General features: G+C 37.3%; 1 protein-coding gene across 3 annotated transcripts in view; it reads left to right on the forward strand.

Moving 5' to 3' along the window:
* Positions 1–19,723, forward strand: part of FANCI (FA complementation group I) — a 122,528-nt gene that overhangs the window by 29,129 nt on the left and 73,676 nt on the right. For all 3 annotated transcript variants that reach the window (XM_058542426.1, XM_058542424.1, XM_058542425.1), the window contains exons 3-9: positions 4,867–4,939; positions 14,678–14,808; positions 15,250–15,406; positions 15,486–15,543; positions 16,925–16,966; positions 17,311–17,434; positions 18,323–18,408. In XM_058542426.1, the coding sequence (XP_058398409.1) occupies positions 4,867–4,939; positions 14,678–14,808; positions 15,250–15,406; positions 15,486–15,543; positions 16,925–16,966; positions 17,311–17,434; positions 18,323–18,408 (671 nt within the window). The remainder of the gene's footprint in view (positions 1–4,866; positions 4,940–14,677; positions 14,809–15,249; positions 15,407–15,485; positions 15,544–16,924; positions 16,967–17,310; positions 17,435–18,322; positions 18,409–19,723) is intronic.

Raw genomic sequence — 19,723 nt, forward strand, 5'->3', positions numbered from 1 at the left:
CTTCCTAAAGCCATCTATAGATTCAATGCAATCCCTATCAAAGTTCCAACAACATTTTTCACAGAAATAGAACAAAGAATCCTAAAATTTATATGGAACAACAAAAGACCCCGAATAGCTAAAGGAATTCTGAGAGAAAAGAACAAAGCTGGAGGTATCACACTCCCTGATTTCAAAATATACTACAAAGCTATAGTAACCAAAACAGCATGGTACTGGCACAAAAACAGACACACAGATCAATGGAATAGAATCGAAAGCCCAGAAATAAACCCACACGTCTATGGACAGCTAATCTTTGACAAAAAAGCCAAGAACATACAATGGGGAAAAGAAAGTCTCTTCAACAAACGGTGTTGGGAAAACTGGATAGCCACATGCAAAAAAATGAAAGTAGACCCTTACCTTACACCATACACAAAAATTAACTCCAAATGGATTAAAGACTTGAATGTAAGACCTGAAACTATGCAACTTCTAGAAGAAAACATAGGCAGTACGCTCTTCGACATCGGTCTTAGCAACATCTTTTCAAACACCACATTTGACCGGGCAAGAGAAACAATAGAAAAAATAAATGGGACTACATCAAACTAAAAAGCTTCTGCACAGCAAAGGAAACCATCAACAAAACGAAAAGACAACCTAACAATTGGGAGAAGATATTTGCAAACCATACATCTGATAAGGGCTTAATCTCCAAAATATATAAAGAACTCATGCATCTCAACAACAAAAAAACTACCAACCCAATTAAAAAATGGGCAAAAGACCTGAACAGACATTTCTCCAAAGAAGATATACAGATGGCCAGCAGACACATTTAAAGATGTTCAAAATCACTATCAGGGAAATGCAAATCAAAACTACAATGAGATATCACCTCACGCCCGTCAGAATGGCTATAATTAACAAGACAGGAAACAACATGTGTTGGAGAGGATGTGGAGAGAAGGGAACTCTCATACACTGCTGGTGGGAGTGCAAACTGGTGCAGCCACTATGGAAAACAGTATGGAGATTCCTCAAAAAATCAAGGATAGAACTACCATATGATCCAGCTATTCCACTGTTGGGTATTTATCCAAAGAACTTGGAAACACCAGTTTGCAAAGGTACATGCACCCCTGTGTTCATTGCAGCGTTATTCACAATAGCCAAGACTTGGAAGCAACCTAAGTGCCCATCAAGGGACGAATGGATAAAGAAGCTGTGGTATATGTACACAATGGAATACTACTCAGCCATAAGAAATGATGAAATCCAGCCATTTGTGACAACATGGATGGACATTGAGGGTATAATGCAAAGTGAAATAAGTCAGAGGGAGAAGGTCAAATACCGTATGATTTCCTTCATTAAGTAGTAGATAATAACAACAATAAACAAACACATAGGGACAGAGATTGGATTGGTGGTTACCAGAGGGGAAGTGGGGAGGGAGGAGGGTGAAAGGGATAATTGGGTACATGTGTGTGGTGATGGGTTGTAATTAGTATTTTGGTGGTGAACATGATGTAATCTATGCAGAAATAGAAGTACAATGATGTACACCTGAAACTTTTACAATGTTATAAACCAATGTTACTGCAATAAACAAAAAATAAAAAAAAAAAAATCGTCCAGAATAACAAGGATACTTAATCTTATTTGGTCTACTTCTGTGTTTTAAAATGCAGTAAAAAGCATAACTGAGTAAGATTATAAAGGAAGACCAAAGATCACGTAAATAGGGGGAGGAGAAGGAAGAGGAATAGAGAACAGAGAGAGTAGAAGAGAACTAACATTCATTGGGCACCTGTTCTGTGTTAGGCCCTGTGAAAGGTCCTCTGCCTGTCATCTAATTCAATCCTCCCAACAGTCCTTTGAGGTAGGGAAATGGACACACATAACAGAGATTAAATAACTTGCTTGAGGTTATAAAGCTAGTAAATGACACAGCCAGGATTCGTGCCCAGGTCTTCTGATTCTGGGTCCAGTTTTTTTTTTCTCCTATGCCACACTGCCTTCTGTTTAAACTGAATGTTTTCAAGAAAAGTCGGAGTTTCTCAGCCTTGGCACTATTCACGTTTTGGACTTAATAATTCTTTGTTGAGGGGTGTTGTCCTGTATGTTTTAGGATGTTTACCAGCATCCCTGGCCTGTACCCATTAGATGACAGTAGCACCCTTCCAGTTTTGACAACTAAAAATATCTCCAGACATTGCCCAGTGTACCCTGTGGCAGGAGCAAAATCACCCTGGTTGAGAACCCACTGTCAAGGGCTGAGTATTCTGTTGGAGGGTCCAGGCAGAGCAGTCAAGTACTTCCTTATTATGTATTTAAGAAGGGAGAGAGATGGACTGCAGTCAGAAGACCAAGCACATGTAGTTGTGGAAGAGATCAAATTCACTGTTTTATTAGTTTTGGCTTCTGTGACACTCTTTTCTCTGGATATTATCAACCTCACCTTCTCAGTCTTCTTTGCTGGCTGCTGCTTCTCTTTTTAATCCTTGAGTATTGGTGTTTCTCTTCTCTTCATTTGCTCCCTGGGTGATGTCATATGTTCCCATTGAACTCTGTCTTCTCTGAGCTGCACTTTGGCATATCTAGTTGTCTATTTGGTGTCTCCACTTGGATATCTTAGGAGTAGTAATTCTGAGCCCCACACTAGATCTGCTCAATCAGAAATTACGAGTGATACCCAGCAATCTGCTTTAACAAGCCCTTCGTGTGATTTAGATGCTTGCCTAATCCCAGATTTTTACCATATCAATGGATGGTGCCATCATCTACTCAGTTGCTGAAGCCAGAAATTTAAGAGTCCTCCTTGATTTCTTCTTTTGCTTCATCATCACCCCTTTTTCGCTTCTAAACCATGAGGAAGTCTGTCTTAGTCCGTTCAGGCTGCTGTAATGAAATACGGCAGACTGGGTGGCTTGTAAACAACATACATTTATCTCTCAAGGTTCTGGAGGCTGGAAGTCCGAGATGAGGGTACCAGTATGGTTGAGTGAGGGCCCTCTTCTGGGTTGCAGACTTCACATTGTATCCTCACGTGGTGGAACCTTTGTGGGATCTCTTTTATAAGAACACTAATCCCGTTCGTGGGAGTTCTACTCTCATGACCTAATCACCTCCCAAAGGCCCCCTTCCTAATACCATCACATTGGGCATTAGGATTCCAAATATGAATTTTGGGGGGACATAAACGTTCAGACCATAGCAAAGTCCTATTGATTTGAGCTTTCAAATATATCTTCAGTCTGCTTTTCTTCATCTCCTGTATTAGTTTGCCAGGGCTGCCATTATAAAGTACTACAAACTGAGTAACTTAACAACAGAAATTTATTTTTACAGTTCTGGAGACTCGAAGTCCGAGATCAAGGTGTTGGCAGTGTTGTTTCCTTTTGAGGGCTGTGAGAATCTGTTCCATACTTCTCGCCTAGCTCATGGTGGTTTGTTGCTGTTTTTGGCATTCCTTGGCTTGTATCACCTTGATCTCTGCCTTCATCTTTATGTGGCATTCTCGCTGTATACATGTCTCTGTGTCCAAATTTCCCCTTTTTGTAAGGACATCAGTCATATTGGATTAGGGCCCACCCCAGTGACCTCAACTAATTATTGTCTGCAACAACCCTATTTCCATATAAGGTCACATTCTGAGGTACTGGGGATTAGAACTTCAACATATGAATTTTGGGAGGACACAGTTCAACCCATAACATCTCCCTTGCTATTACTTTGGTGTCGGCCACTATGACCTCTCACTTGAACACTGTAGCAATCTCTTAACAGATATCCTTATTTCACTCTTAACCACCCCCCCATTCTCTTGCTCCATTCTCTACATAAGGAGCAAGACTGATTACAAAAAAAACATATCGCTCTCCTCTTTTCTCTTTAGCGACTTCTCTTGCACTTAGACAAAATCTAAACTTCCTCCCGTGGCCTACAAGATTCTTCATAATCTGGTGCTTGTTCTCCAAACTCATCCTGTGCCACTCTTCTCCTTACTACTTTCCAGCCATGTTGGTCTTTTTCTTCAGGTCCTCAAATGTGCCAAGCTCTTTGCTCCCTTAGAGCCTTTGCACATAATGATACCTCTATCTGGAATGTCCTCCTTCCCCCCTTTGCATAACTAGCTCTTTCTCACCCTCCAAGTCTCTGCGTAAATGTCATCTACCTCAGAGAAGCTTTCCCTGACTACTTTAGCTGAAGTTGCCTCCCTTTCCTCAATTACTATCTATGTAGACTTTTGTTTCCTTTACAAATATTTTTTTCTGAATTTTTTTTTTTTTTTTTGATGAGAAAGATTCGCCTTGAGCTAACATCTGTGCCAGTCTTCCCCTACTTTGTGCGTGGGATGCCATCACAGCATGGCTTGATGAGCGGTGTGTAGGTCTGCGCCCAGGATCCGAAACTGCAAACCCCAGGCCACTGAAGCAGAGTGCACAAACTTAAGCATTATGCCACCAGGCCAGCCCCCTGAATTTTTTTCTTGTCATCTTTTCCCCTCTGGTCTGCTATAAACTCTGAGTCAAATTATCATATCCATCTTGTTCATCCTTGTGTCCCTACTGCCTAGGAAAAAAACACGCTCAAAAAGTATTTGTTAAATGAATGTATATCTCCAAAAACGTAGCTCAATACCTAGTGCGGATTACGTACTCAATAAATGTTTGTTAATGAATGTGTGAATAAATTTCAGTCTTGACAGCCTAGCATAATGTTAAGATCTACCCTGCTCTATCTAAATAAATGTTGTGATACCTGGAGTCTCTGAAGGTATGAACCTGACTGATGAGTGTTTTTAATATTGGGAGTTTAGGTCACTAAGGTAGAGAAATGGTTGCCAGAGACTTATATTTTCTTCTTTGGTTGCAGCTGGCTGATCTCCTTCAGAACCAGGCAGTGAAAGGAAAAGCTGCTGGAGCACTCCTGAGAGCCATCTTCAAAGGTAATGACGATTAATGCCACTTCTGTCTCCCTGGGCTCATTGGGAGATTTGTTTACTTTTGGCACATATTGCTACTTCTCTTACTGTTTGAAGCCCCACAGAGACTTATGTGTTTTGAGGATTTTACAGAATCAGCTAAAGCAGCAGTCTCTTGTCTTGTGGGCTTCAATAATTTTACTGAAGGGGATTGAAATGGCTACCTGAGATTATATTGCTGGTTTTGGGGCCTGTAAAGGATGTACTTCATAAAATCTGCTTTGGTTTACTTGTGCTTTTAAAATTTTGGAGAAGAGAACAACAATGTTTAGTACTTAATCTGTGCTTAACAAGGAGCTAGGGAGCTCTGGAGTTTAATGAAATGGAATATTTTGGGTGACATGTAGAGAGATTCTGTTACCGCCCAAGGTGGGGCCTTCTGCTCGCCGTAAGTCAAGAGGCAAGGTGGTAGGAGAAAAAGGACTTTTTTATTACAGCTTGCTAGCAAGAGGGAAGATGGCCGACTCATGTCCAAAAGAACCATCTTAAGGGGGCACAAAATCTCACAGCAGTTATATAGGCCATTGGGTTATTGGGGAGGGGGTTAGGAATGTTGACCTTCTGGTGTTACAGACTGGGAGTGCCACACCAGATCTTTCAGCTGATGATGGCTATCAGCATAGATTCTCTGTTCGGGGGTCATCATGTTCCTAAGGAACTCAAAAAAACGAAGTTAGCATCCTATCGCAGCTGGGAGGTGGTACATGTACAAGCAGGGGTCGTAAAATCTACAGAGCGGTTAGATCTCCTGGAGGGTGCATATCCCCCTGGGTTAGTTTGTCAGAGGTCCTTCAAAGTTACAATAGAGTTTTTCTTTTCTACAATATGCCTTCCCTTATGTCAACCTTGTCTTGAGCCGGTATCAATTCTCAATTCTCAGCTTGGCATATTTGTTTCTGAATCTTGAACAAGGGCAAGTTCTACATTGTCGCAGGTTGTGACTCACAGTGGTTTTATAAATTGTGGTAGAATAAAATTCTACAAGGCAAAAATTAAAAGTGGGTTTAGACTCTTAGCAGGATATTTTAACTTGGTTTATTTTTCTTGCTGCGGCAAGTAAATTGGATCTCCAAAAATACATCTTCCTATTTATGAAAAAACTTTCAAAATTGGTTGAGTCAACCTTTATGGAAACTTGCTAAATGACTATTTTGTAGAAATATCAGAGAAAAGGAAACAATGAAAGATCAGAATCAGCTGCCTATATATACTAGTAAGTGAAAGAAATGAGTAATTTCTTTCTTGAACAGACAAACCTGGGACAGATTATTTTGGCTCCCACTTCTGTAACTAACCTTATTTAAAAACATAGATTTGGAAAGCCTAGTTTAAGAGTAGCAGCATGAATTATCAAGTACTTGTGGAAATTACTTCCTAATCATTTTAATCCTGTTAAATTGATAGTGTAGAGGACCAGTAATTAGCTAATGATGACATTTTAAAAAATTGAGATATAATCCACATACTAAAAAATTCATCCTTTTAAAGTGTACAATTGATTTTTTTAAATTGAGATATTTGACATCAAAATTCACACTTAAAATGTGCGATTCAGTGACTTTTAGTATAATCACAGAGTTGCACGTCCTCACCATAATCAATTTTAGAATATTTTTCTTAGCCCTAAAAGAAACTCTGCACCCCCTAATTGTCACCTGCCTAAACCCCTGATCCACCCCAGCACTAAGAAACCGCTCATGTACTTTCTGTTTCTATGAATTTGCCTATTCTGGGTATTTCATATAAATGAAATCATACAATATATGGTTCTTTGTGACGGACTTCTTTCACTTACCATAAGGTTACCAAGATTCATCCATGTTGTAGTCTGTATCAGTATTTTATTTCTTTTTATTGTGGAATAATGTTCCATTGTATGGAATATTATACACTTTTCCATTCACGAGTTGACGGACGTTTAGGTTGTTTCCACTTTTTGGCAGTTATGAATAATGCTGCTATGAAATTTGTGTACCAGTTTTTGTGTAGACACATTTTCATTTCTCTTTGGTAAATATCTAAGAGTAGAATTGCTGGATCATATGGTAACTGCACATTTAACTGTTTAAGGAGCCACCAAACTGTTTTCCAAAGTGGCTACACCATTTACATTCCCACCAGCACTGAATGAGGATGCTCATTTCTCCACTTCCCTTGTTATTGTCTGTCTTTTTCATTTTAGCTATCCTAGTGAGTGAAGTGGTATTTCACTGTGGTTGTGATTTGCATTGCCCTGATGGCTAGTGATGTTAATCATCTTTTCATGTGCTTCCTGGCCATTTGTATATCTTCTTTGGAGAAATGTCTATTCAGATCCTTTGCCCTTTTAAAATTAGATTATTTGTATTTTTAACATTGAGTTGTAATAGTTCCTTATATAGTCTAGATACAAGTCCCTTATTAGATATATGATTTGCAAAAATTTTCTCCCGTTCTGGCTTGTCTTTTCACTCTTTTGATGGTATCCTTTGAAGCACAAAGTTTTTTTTGTGTGCGTGTGAGGAAGGTTAGCCCTGAGCTAACATCTGTTGCCCATCCTCCTCCTTTTGCTGAGGAAGATTGGCCCCGAGCTAACATCTGTGTCCATCTTCCTCCGTTTTATGTGGGACACCTGCCACAGCACGGCTTGATAAGTCGTGCATAGGTTTGTGCTGGGGATCCGAACCCGTGAACCCCAGGCCGCCGAAGCAGAGTGTGCAAACTTAACTACTACGCCACCAGGCAAGCCCCGAAGCACAAAGTTTTTAATTTTGATGTCCAATTAATTTTTTTGTATGATGTGCTTTTTATGTTTTATTTAAGAAACCATTGCTTAATCCAAAGTCACGAAGATTTACAACTGTATTTTCTTTTCAAAGTTTTATAGTCTTGGCTTTTACATTTAGATTTTGATCCATTTTGGGTTAATTTTTGTATTAATTTTGTGAGGTAGGAATCCAACTTCATCTTTCCCCATTTTCAGTAGCACCCTTATTGAAAATCAATTGCCTGTAAATGTGAGGGTTTGTTTCTGGACTCACAGTTCTATTCCCTTGATGTATGTGTCTCTCCTTATGTCAGTACCACAGCATCTTGATTTGTATAGCTTTATGGTAAGTTTTAAAATTGGGAAATGTGAGTCTTCCAACTTGGTTTTTCTTTTTTCAGGGTTATTTTGGATATTCTAGGTCCCTTGTGTTTCCATATGAATTTAAAATCAGCTTGTCAATTTCTACAAAAATGGAAGCTGGGGTTTTGGTAGGGATAGTGTTGAATCTATATATGAATTTGAAAAGTACTGCTATCTTAGTATAGGACTTCCATTACATGAACATGGAATGTCTTTCCATTTACTTACGTCCTCTTTCATTTCTTTCAATGATATAGTTTTCAGAGTATAAGTCTTGCATTTCTTTTATTAAATTTATTCCTAAGTATTTTATTCTTTTTGATGCTACTGTAAATGGAACTGTTTTCTTAATTTAATCTTGTAATTGTTCATTGCTAGTGTATAGAAATGCATACTGTGTATTGATCTCATATCCTGCAACCTCCCTCTGCTTGTTTATTAACTCTAATAGTTTCTTTTTTGTGGATTCCTTAGGATTTTCTATAAACAAGATAATGTCATCTGTGAATAGAGATAGTTTTACTTTGTTTTCAATCTGGATGCCTTTCGTTTATTTTTCTTGCCTAATTACCCTGCTTGGAACCTCCAGTACAGTGTTGAATAAATGTGGTGAGAGTAGACATCCTTGTCTTGTTCCTGATCTTACGGGGAAATCTTTCAGTTTTTTACCATTGAGTAAGATGTTAGCTGTGGGCTTTTCATAGATGCCTTTTATGAGGTTAAAGGAAGTTCCCATCTACTCCTAGTTTATTGAGTGTTTTTATCATGAAAGGGTATTGGATATTTCACATGCTTTTTCTGTGTCTACTGAGATGATCATGTGGTTTTTATCCTTTATTCTGTATATATGCTATATTACATTGATTTTTATACATTGAACCAATCTTGTATTCTTGGGTTAAATCCCACTTGGTCATAGAGTATAATCCTTTTTATATATTGCTGAATTCAGTTTGCTAGTATTTTTTTGAGGATTTTTGCATCTGTAGTCACAAGGGTTATTGATATGTAGTTTTCTTATGGTGTCTTTGGTTTTGGTATGAGGAGAATACTGGCCTCATAGAATGAGTTGGGGAATGCTCCCTCATATTTTGTTTTTTTGGAAGCATTTGTTAAACATTGTTGTTAATTGAGTCAGTTTCAGTAGTTTGTGTCTTTCTAGCGATTTAGCGATTTCATCTAAGTTATCTGATTTATTCATATACAGTTGTTCATAGTATTCCCTTATAATCCTTTTTATTTCTATAAGATCAGTAGTAATGCCCCTCTTTGATTCCTGGTATTAGTAATTTGAGTCTTCTTTTTTTTCTCGGTCAGTCTGAAAATTTTTCAATTTTGTTGATCTTTTCAAAGAAAAAGATTTGGTTTCCTTGGTTTTTCTCTGTTGTTCTATTCTCTATTTCATATAAGTCTGATTTTACTTTTCACTTGCTTTGGGTTTAATTTGCTCTTTTTATAGTTTTTTATGGTGGAAGATTGGGTTATTGATTTGAGATCTAATCCTTCTTCTTTTTTAATATAGGCATTTACAACTATAGATTTCCCTCGAAGCACTGTTATAGCTGCATCCTGATAAAACTTTTGGAATGTTGTGGGGTTTTTTTCATTCATCTCAAGGTATTTTCTAATTTCTCTGTGCTTTCTTCTTTGACTCATTGGTATTTAAGATTGGGTTGATTTCCACATATTTGTGAATTTTCCAGATTTCTTTCTGTTATTGATTTCTAATTTCATTCCGCTATGGTCACAGAACATAAATGTATGATTATAGTCCTTTAAATTTATTGAGAATTTTTTTATGGCCTAATGTGTGGTTTATCCTGTAGAACACTCCATGTGCACTGGAGAAGAATGTGTCTTCTGCTGTTGTTGGGTGTAGTGTTTTATAGCTATCTGTTAGATCTAGTGCGTTGTTCAAGTCTATTTCCTTGTTGATCTTCTGTCCAGTTGTTCTATCCGTTATTGAAAACAGGATATTGAAGTCTCCAACTGTTATTGTTAAATTGTCTTTTTCTCCCTTCAGTTCTGTCAGTTTTTGCTTCGTGTATTTTGGAGCTCTTTTGTTATGTCCTTATATGTTTAGAATTGTTATATCTTGATGATGGATTGACCTTTTTATCGTTATAAAACGCCCGTCTTTTTCTCTAGTAATAATTTTTGTCTTAAAGTCTATTTTTTCCTGATATTTGTATAGCCACTCCAACTCTCTTTGGTTACTGTACATGGTATACCTTTTTCCATCCTTTAACTTGCAAGCTATGTCTTTGAATCTAAACTGTATCTCTGGTTGATAGGATATAATTGGATTTTAGAAAATCTGTTCTGCCAGCCTTTGCATTTTGATTGGAGTGTCTAATCCCTTTACATTTACTGTTGTTACTGATAAGGTAGGATTTACATCTGCCATTTTGGTATTTATTTTCTTTATGTCTTATGTCGTTTTTGTTTCTCTGTTACTGCCTTATGTGTTATGTGTCAAATAGATATTTTCTAGTGTAGCATTTTAATTTCTTTGTCATCTTTTTTACTATATTTTTGAGTTACTTTCTTAGTGGTTGCCCTGGGGATTACAACTAACATCTTAATTTATAACAATCTAGTTTAGATTAATACCAACTTAGTTTTAATAGTTTGCAAAACTTTGCCCTATATATAGCTTCATTCTCCCCCCACTTTGTGCTATTATTGTCGTATAAATTACATCTTTACACATTTATGTCCATCAACACAGATTTATAAATATTGCTTTATACAGGTATCTCATAAATCAGGAGAAAAAATAATTACAAATAAAAAGTACATTTATACTGTCTTTTATATTTTCCTATGTAGTTACCTTTCCTGGTGCTCCCTATTTCGTGTGGATTCATGTTACTGTCTAGTGTCCTTTTATTGTAGCCTGAAGGACTCCCTTTAGTATTAGGGCAGGTCTTTTGGCAGCAAATTCTCTTTTTTGTTTATCTGGGAACATCTTAATTTCTCCTTCATTTTTGAAGGATAGTTTTTCTGGTTGTAGAGTTCTTGGTTGACAGTCTTTCTTTCAACGCTTTGACTATATTATCCCATTTTCTTCTGCTGTTCAATGGTTTTTGATGAGAAATCAGTGGTTAATCTTATCAGCTATCCCTTTTACCAGATGAGTTACTTCCGTCTTGTAGCTTTCAAGATTTTTTTCTTTGTCTTTGACTTTTTTTTAAGTGTAGAGTTCAGTGGTACTAAATACAATTACTCTTTGTAGTACTTCCAATACTGTGTTGAACAGAAGTGGCAGAAGTAGGCATCCTTGTATTTTTTCTGATCTTATGGAAAAGCTTTTAGTCTTCAATCCTTGAGTATGATGTTAGCTGTGGGTTTTTCACATACGGCCTGTAAGATGATGATATGTCTTTGACTTGGACAGTTTGTTTTGGTATATCTAGGTGTGGATCTCTTGGGTTTATCATATTTGGTGTTCATTGAGCTTCTTGAATGTGTAGATTAGTGTTCTTCATTAAAATTGGGAAGTTTTGGGCAGTTATTTCTTCTTTCTGCCCCTTTCTCTCTTTCCAGAACTTGCGTTATTATCTGTATTGGTACTCATGATGGTATCCACAGGTCTCTGAGGCTCTGTTCATTTTTATCCTTTTTCTTTCTGTCCCTCAGACCACATAATGTCAATTGCTGTATCTTCAAGTTCTCTGATTCTTGCTTCTACCAGGTCAGTTCTCCTGTTGAGCTCTTTAGTGGATTTTTTCAGTTCAATTATTGTACTTTTTAATTCCAGAGTTTCCGTTTGGTTCTTTTTTATAATTTCTGTCTCTTTATTGATATTCTCTATTTAGTGAGATATCGTTTTTATATTTTCCTTTAGTTCTTTAGACATGGTTTCCTTTTGTTCTTTGAGCATATTTAAAATTCTTGTCTAAATGAAATCAGAATCAAGATGAACAAACAACCAACCAGCTGGGAGAGAATATTTGCAAAACATACATCTGACAAGGGGTTGATCTCCATAATATATAAAGAACTCACACAATTGAACAACAAAAAAACAAACAACCCGATCAAAAAATGGGCAGAGGAAATGAACAGACACTTCTCCAAGGAAGATATACAGATGGCCAATAGGCACATGAAAAGATGCTCAACATCACTAATCATCAGGGAAATGCAAATCAAAACAACACTAAGATACCACCTCACGCCCGTTAGAATGGCTATAATCACCAAGACAAAAAACAACAAATGTTGGAGAGGATGTGGAGAAACAGGAACCCTCATACACAGCTGGTGGGAATGCAAATTGGTGCAGCCTCTATGGAAAATGGTATGGAGATTCCTCAAAGAATTAAAAATAGAGATGCCCTATGATCCAGCCATCCCACTACTGGGAATCTATCCAACGCACCTGAAATCAACAATCCAAAGAGGCTTATGCACCCCTATGTTCATTGCAGCATTATTCACCATAGCCAAGAAGTGGAAGCAACCTAAGTGTCCCTCGACTGACGATTGGATTAAGAAAATGTGGTATATATATACAATGGAATACTACTCAGCCATAAAAAAAGACAAAATCGTCCCATTTGCAACAACATGGATGGGCCTGGAGCGTATTATGTTAAGTGAAATAAGCCAGAAAGAGAAAGACAAACACTGTATGATCTCACTCATATGTGGAATATAAACCAACACATGGACAGAGAAAACTGGACTGTGGTTACCCGGGAAGTGGGGGTGGGGGGTGGGCACAAGGGGTGAAGGGAGTCATATATGGGGTGATGGACAAACAAAAATGTACAACCCAAAATTTCACAATGTTAGAAACCATTAAAATATCAATAAAAATCAAAAAAAAAAAAATAATTGAGACCCTCAAAAAAAAAAAAAAATTCTTGTCTAGTTAATCTAACATTTGGGCTCTTGTCAGAGACAGTTTTTATTGATTCCTTTTTTCCTGTGTATGGACCATACTCTTGTTTCCCTGCATGTCTTATAGGTTTTATTTTGTTGTTGAAAAATGGTCATTTTAAATGATATTTTGTGGGAACTCTGGAAATCAGATACCATTTTCCTCCCCTACATCTGTTGTTGCTGTTCCGGTGTTCCTTTTCTTTTTATAGTGGTTCTTCTGAACTAATTTTGTAAAACATGTATTTGTTGTGTATGGGCAATGTTGTTTATGGCCACTGCTAATGATTGGGCAAAGATTTCCTTAAATGCCTGGAACCAAGGAGCTTCCCAGCCTTTGCTGAGGGGCCTTGTGCATGTTGGGGGCACACCTTCAATGCTCAGGAGGTAGTTTATAACTTCTCCTTAGCCTTTCTGCTTGTGCAGAGCCTCAAGGTCAGCCAGAGATGAGAGCTTAGGGTTTTCCTGGGTTTTGCCTGGTCATACACATAGTGCTGTCCACGTGCACAGCCCTGAGTATCTGCATGGCTTTCTAGATTCCGAGGACTATGTCAGAATATTTCAAAGCTCCTTATACACATATTCTCCAGGATTTCCTTTTAAGTTTTTTGGTCAGCTTGGTGCTTGCCCAACTGTTACTGCTGCCTCAAGGAAGCTAAAATATTGATCAGTTGCAGCTGATTTAGACAAATGCCCCAGGTAAAAGGCTGTTTGCACTGGGTGGGTTCTAAGTCAGATCAAATAAAGACAAGTCTTGCTAGTGAAAATTTCTAGGGAACAGCCGGACAGGTCAAATAATGACAGTTATCTCGGAATTGGGCTTTAGAGGAGCTCCACCCATATTCTGTCCCCTCCAGAGGCTGCTGGACTGTTGACTTTCACCATCACTTTGGGGATATTGGTTTTAAAGACTACTGTGTTAGGCGAGTATGGGATGAAAGCATGTTAAAACACCACAAAGCTCACTGTTCTTCCTGAAATTCAACTGTTTTTCTTAAATAAACACTCCCTGAATTGTTGCAAGCCTTTGGTTACTTTCCAGAGTTCTGAACAAGTTGATTTTCACTGTTTTTGTGAGTATTCTTGTTGCTTTTATGGAGGAGAGGATTTTTTGAGCTCTTTATTACTCTGCCATTTCTGCTGACATCACTCAGTGATGAAGTTTTGAAGTGAAGTACGTTAAAGACATTTAATTTGTGTTACAGAACGTAGAGAAGGCTATAAGATATATTAGAAGGTATTCCTCTTTCTACACTGTGAACTTATAAAAATTAATGACATAGGTGGAAGAAGAAAAGATGACATTTCAGTCACCTGCGTAAATTAAATACTTTTTCAAAGCTCTTAAATATTGCTGTTCTAAATACCATAGTAGGGGCTGGCCCAGTGGCGCAAGCGGTTAAGTGCGCACGCTCTGCTGTGGCAGGTGTCCCATATAAAGTGGAGGAGGATGGGCATGGATGTTAGCCCAGGGCCAGTCTTCCTCAGCAAAAAGAGGAGGGTTGGCAGATGGTAGCTCAGGGCCGATCTTCCTCACACAAAAAAATAAATTAAAAAAAAATACCATAGTAATCAGTAGTTTAATAATTCTATTTCTATATTAAACTACAAATCTGCTTGTTTTTCCTATTTGCCCTTCAACTTTGTAAGACTTTTTCTTTATTTCTTTCTTTGTTTCTTTACCACCTGTTTAAAACAATAAGGTTCCCCCTGCTCTGTGGAAGCTGGAGCTCTTAGGAGACTTAAGATATACACTTGTGGTATCCAGTTGGTGGAGTCAGGGGATTTGCACAAAGAAGTAGCATCTGAGATCATCGGATTACTAATGCTGGAGGTGAGATGGAAAACAAAAACTTTGTTGGTTTTGGTTGGATCTTGAGGCGTTTGTAATTTGTTGAGGGAGCAAAAACTTAAATGTGCCAAACCTAGCATAGTTCCTATAAATAAATTTAAGAACTATTGTTAAAAAAAACAAAACAGTTGATGGATGGGCCATAAACCACCTAGATGTTTACACTTCTGGTATCATAGACATGTTTCTCTTTGAAGAGTTGGCATATTTGAAAACATTAGGGAACTGGTAGAGGATTCTGACCTTTGAAACCCTTTACAATTATAAGTTTGTATCAGAGCAGAATGATTCCCTGAATCCCTTGTAGGACCAGTTCTGGGTTTCAATGCCAATTCTATTAATTCAGCAAAAGACTCTATTTCTTGGGAAGAGATATCAAACGTTTAGATATCTGCTTAACATTTTCTTTATCCCATAAACTAGGCTCACAATTTTCCAGGACCATTTTTGGTTGAATTAGCCAATGAGTTTGTTGGTGCTATCCAAGAGGGCAGCCTAATGAATGGAAAATCTTTAGAGTTACTACCCATCATTCTCACTGCCCTTGCTACCAAAAAGGAAAATCTGGTTTATGGAAAAGGTAAGTTTCTTCTAATTCTAGTGGCTTTTTCTCTGTTCACCTAATCAAATTTATTTCTCAGTGTATTTTCCATTTATAGGTGAACTAAATGGGGAAGAATGTAAGAAGCAGTTGATTAATACCCTCTGTTCTGGGAGGTGAGTCTTTCTCAATAATGTGTAGAACTCTCTCAGGACTACAAGTGGCCAAAAAGGGAATTACCATTTATTTCAGGAATTTATATCCATTTTTTAGTTTATAACGTACCACTATAAAACCATTTAGTCTGTGACAAATTATTGAGAGAGATTATATACTATATTTTCTGTCTAAGACTATACATATAGTTTCTATTTTCATGACTGTCCATTTTAACACAGCAATTTAGTCCTCTAGCATTATTTAGAGTCCCAAGGTCCTTAAGGTTGGAAAGTCACCCTGCTGCTATATCTTTTCTGTTTTTTTGAGGGATTGGGATATATAAGTGATATTTGTATCTTTAAACCAGAAATATGGGAATCTACCTTAAGCAGAGACTCCAACATATAAGAAAATCCTCATACATGAACATGTTGAACACAGAAACTTGTGACCAACTTAAGCATACAATAATAAAGACACATAAGTTATGGTAAACTGTGTAAGTTAAGGTAGGGTCACTCCATGAAATTTATACCCATTAGAAATGAAATATATAAAGATATACATCGAAGATGAAAATTCTTACAATATAGTCAATGAAATAGAATACTGTTGTATAATACTGTTATTACCCTTGGGTATATTAAAAAGAACTAGAAGGGAATACCCAAGATTATCTAAACCAGAGATAACTGCTTTTATGGTTCTTTACATAAGATCCCTTACGTAAATAATTTTAGGCATGTGTCAGCACATGCATATTTATCCATTTATTCGTTTTTAATTACACAAAAGAGTTTATTCAATACACATTATAACATTTTCATTTAACACATGTTCATGTCAGCATATACAACTCTCCATCATTCTTTTTGATAGTTCCATAGTATTCTGTTATATTATTTGGCATATCTTCAATTGTTAGTTTATTTGTTTTTGTCCCAATAAATAACATTTGGTTATTGGTTTTTTGCTATTATAAAAAGTGTTGCAGTGAACATCCTTATATATCTAGGTGACCTTTTATAAGCATGTACAAGGGATATATTTCTAATAATAAGTTGGGTGGGTCTGTGGTAATGTGCATTTTTCAAGTTGGTAAGTATTGCCAACTTGTCTTCCCAGATGGGTTATATCAGTGCACATTCCTTAAAACAGTATATGAAGAGTGTATTTTTCCCCATAATCTGACCAGCATTGAATATTGTCAGAATTTGATTTTGCCAGTCTGATAGGTTAAAAGCTGTTATTTCATTGTTTTAAATGTCATTTCCCAGTGGTACCAAATAAAACTTGAAATGGCCTTAATTTTTTTATTCCCTACTAATTTCACAGTTAATATGTAAATAAATTAAAATGTGATAAACTTTCATATTCTTTGTCATTTTCTTTAACCAGATGGAATCAACAGTATGTAATCCAACTCACCTCCATGTTCAAGTAAGCATTATCCTTCCCTTTTCTCTTCATATCTTGCTTTGTGAACTTACCTGCTGGAAATTGAAATGTATCAAGCTCAAATACCACTCTCTCCTGGATTAGAGTATTGGTACCTCTGTTTTCTGTTGCAACATTCTCTCCCCCCGCTTTTTTTGCTTTAATTGCTTATTTAAAGTATAACTTCATGATTTTTTTTCCAAGCTGACTTTACTTAGGTAAGGTTATTGGTCTCCTTTAAGATTCTCCATTAGAGAAAAATCAAGAGGGCGAGTTATAATATTCTAATATCTCCCAAATTAGGCCAGAGCTTTTAGACTCTGGCCTTTAGACTCTTTGATCCACAGGGATGTCCCTCTGACTGCAGAAGAGGTGGAATTTGTGATGGAAAAAGTATTGAGGATGTTCTCCAAGTTGAATCTTCAAGAAATACCACCTTTGGTCTATCAGCTTCTGGTTCTCTCCTCAAAGGTATAAATAAAAAATTATTTCTTTTTAACTCCAGTGGAATGACCAGTTAGGGCCATTCAGCTTATTTGTACTCTTTGTTTACATACTAGGGCAGAGATGCTTTCATTTCATGTATGATGATTTGATCTAGTAAAAAGGTCATGCTCCTCAGCCAAGGAAAACATACATTATGCCTTGTACTACCACATTTTTGTGTGTGTGGTAGTAAAAGGGATAAAGATCTCAGAAAGAGTGGACTATAGGTCCCTAAAAGTCTGACACTAAGATGTATTTCAAACCCGATTTCAACATGAAAGTGTTCTATAAATTCTTAGTGTGACTCAAGGTTGTAATTTGTTTGTCTATTTAAATTTACTCTTGATGAAGAAGATATGGTATATATACACAATGGAATACTACTCAGCCATAAGAAACGATGAAATCCAGCCATTTGTGACAACATGGGTGGACATTGAGGGTATTATGCTAAGCGAAATAAGTCAGAGGGAAAAGATCAAATATTGTATGATCTCACTCATAAGTAGAAGATAAAAACAACAACAAACAAACACATAGAGACAGAGATAGGATTGGTGGTTAACACAGGGGACGTGGGGAGGGAGGAGGGCGAAAGGGATGATTAGGCACATGTGTGTGGTGATGGATTGTAATTAGTGTTTGGGTGGTGAACATGATGTACTCAATGCGGAAATAGAAGTATAATGATATATGCCTGAAATTTATACAATGTTACAAACCAATGTTACTGCAATAAAAAACTTAATTCATTAAAAATTAAAAAAAAATACATTTACTCTTGAGAATCCTTTAAGTTGAAAAGTACTTTTAAGTTCAAGTTGGTGATTTTGTCTTTTATGGGGAGACCTTACCTATTTTATATTTTTTCAGGGAAGCAGAAAGAGAGTTTTGGAAGGAATCATAGCTTTCTTCAGTGAGCTAGATAAGCAGCACAATGAGGAACAGAGTGGTGATGAGTGAGTAATATAGCAATAAAATCGTTTTTACAAATTCATGTTCTCATTGTGTATTTGTTACTTGTTATCTAGCCTTTCAGTCCGTACCTTCACCTCAGCACAGAGCTTCTCTAATCTTCTCCTAGCTGCTCAGTAATAAAGTTAAATAATAGTGCAGCCTCTTCAACTCTTTGATTTGTACCTTTCCAGGAAAATAGCAATAATTGTTCAGTAAGTTGCAAGTTTAAAGGCTATTTATTAAGTGTCTATTCTGTGCCAGGAGCTATTTGGCCCTGAGACTACAGTGATGAACTGGTCAGACAAGGTCTCTATTCTCATGGAACTTAAATGAGAAGAGAACAGAAAATAAATAAATAACAAGAAAAATATTGGAGTGGAAAGTGCTATGCAGATAATTCAAATGGATGATGTGATAGTGACAGCATAGCTACTTTAGATTGGGTGGTCAGGGAAGACCTCTCTGAGAAGGTGCTGTTTTAACTGAAGCCTGAATGAGAAGAGCTGTAGTGTGTAGTCAGGAAAAAGAACATTCTCAGTTAGTGGAATAGTTACTACAAAGGCAGGGCACAGCATGGCATGTCTGAAAAAGAGGATTTTTTTAAGCAGACGTTTAGAGAGTGCTTACTCTGTGCCAGGTGCTGTTCTAAACACTTTAGATGCCACAACAACCCTATTTTGCCTCTATTTTATGGATGCAGAAACTGAGGCACAGAGAAATTAAGGAATTTCCCAAGGTTATATAGCCATAAAGTTGTGGAGCTGGGATTTGAATCCAGGCAGAAGGGCTGCAGAGTTCATGTCATTAATCCTATTGCAGCCTACTACTTCTAATCTAGAATAACTTTTAGTTACTTGGCGTGAGTGAGTGATTGTAAGGTGATCTTGTATACTGAGTCAAGAAAGACTGAAAGAAAAGCAGGTTTAGGGGAAAGTAAACTCAGTTTTGACCATGTTAAGTTTGAGATGTATGTTAGCATCCCAAATGGAGGTGTTGAGCAGGCATTCTAGAGTTATAGGGAAAGATTAGAACTGGAGATAGAGAATGGAAGAGACTAAAGCCATGGGTCTGGATGGGGTTACCGAGGGAAATTGTGGAGAAAGGAGAAAGAAACCCAAGATGAGCTCAGGGATTCCACCATTTAAAGGGAGGGTGAGCCAGCACAAAAAATTGAGAAGAGGCCAGTGACAATGCCCCAGAAGCTAAAAGAAGAAAGTATTTCAAGAAAGAAATGGACGGGCCGGCCCCGTGGCTTAGTGGTTAAGTGTGCGCGCTCCGCTGCTGGCGGCCCAGGTTCGATCCCGGGCGCGCACCGAC

The sequence above is a fragment of the Diceros bicornis genome, chromosome 5 (genome assembly GCF_020826845.1).
Source record: "Diceros bicornis minor isolate mBicDic1 chromosome 5, mDicBic1.mat.cur, whole genome shotgun sequence".
Taxonomy (NCBI): Eukaryota; Metazoa; Chordata; class Mammalia; order Perissodactyla; family Rhinocerotidae; genus Diceros; species Diceros bicornis.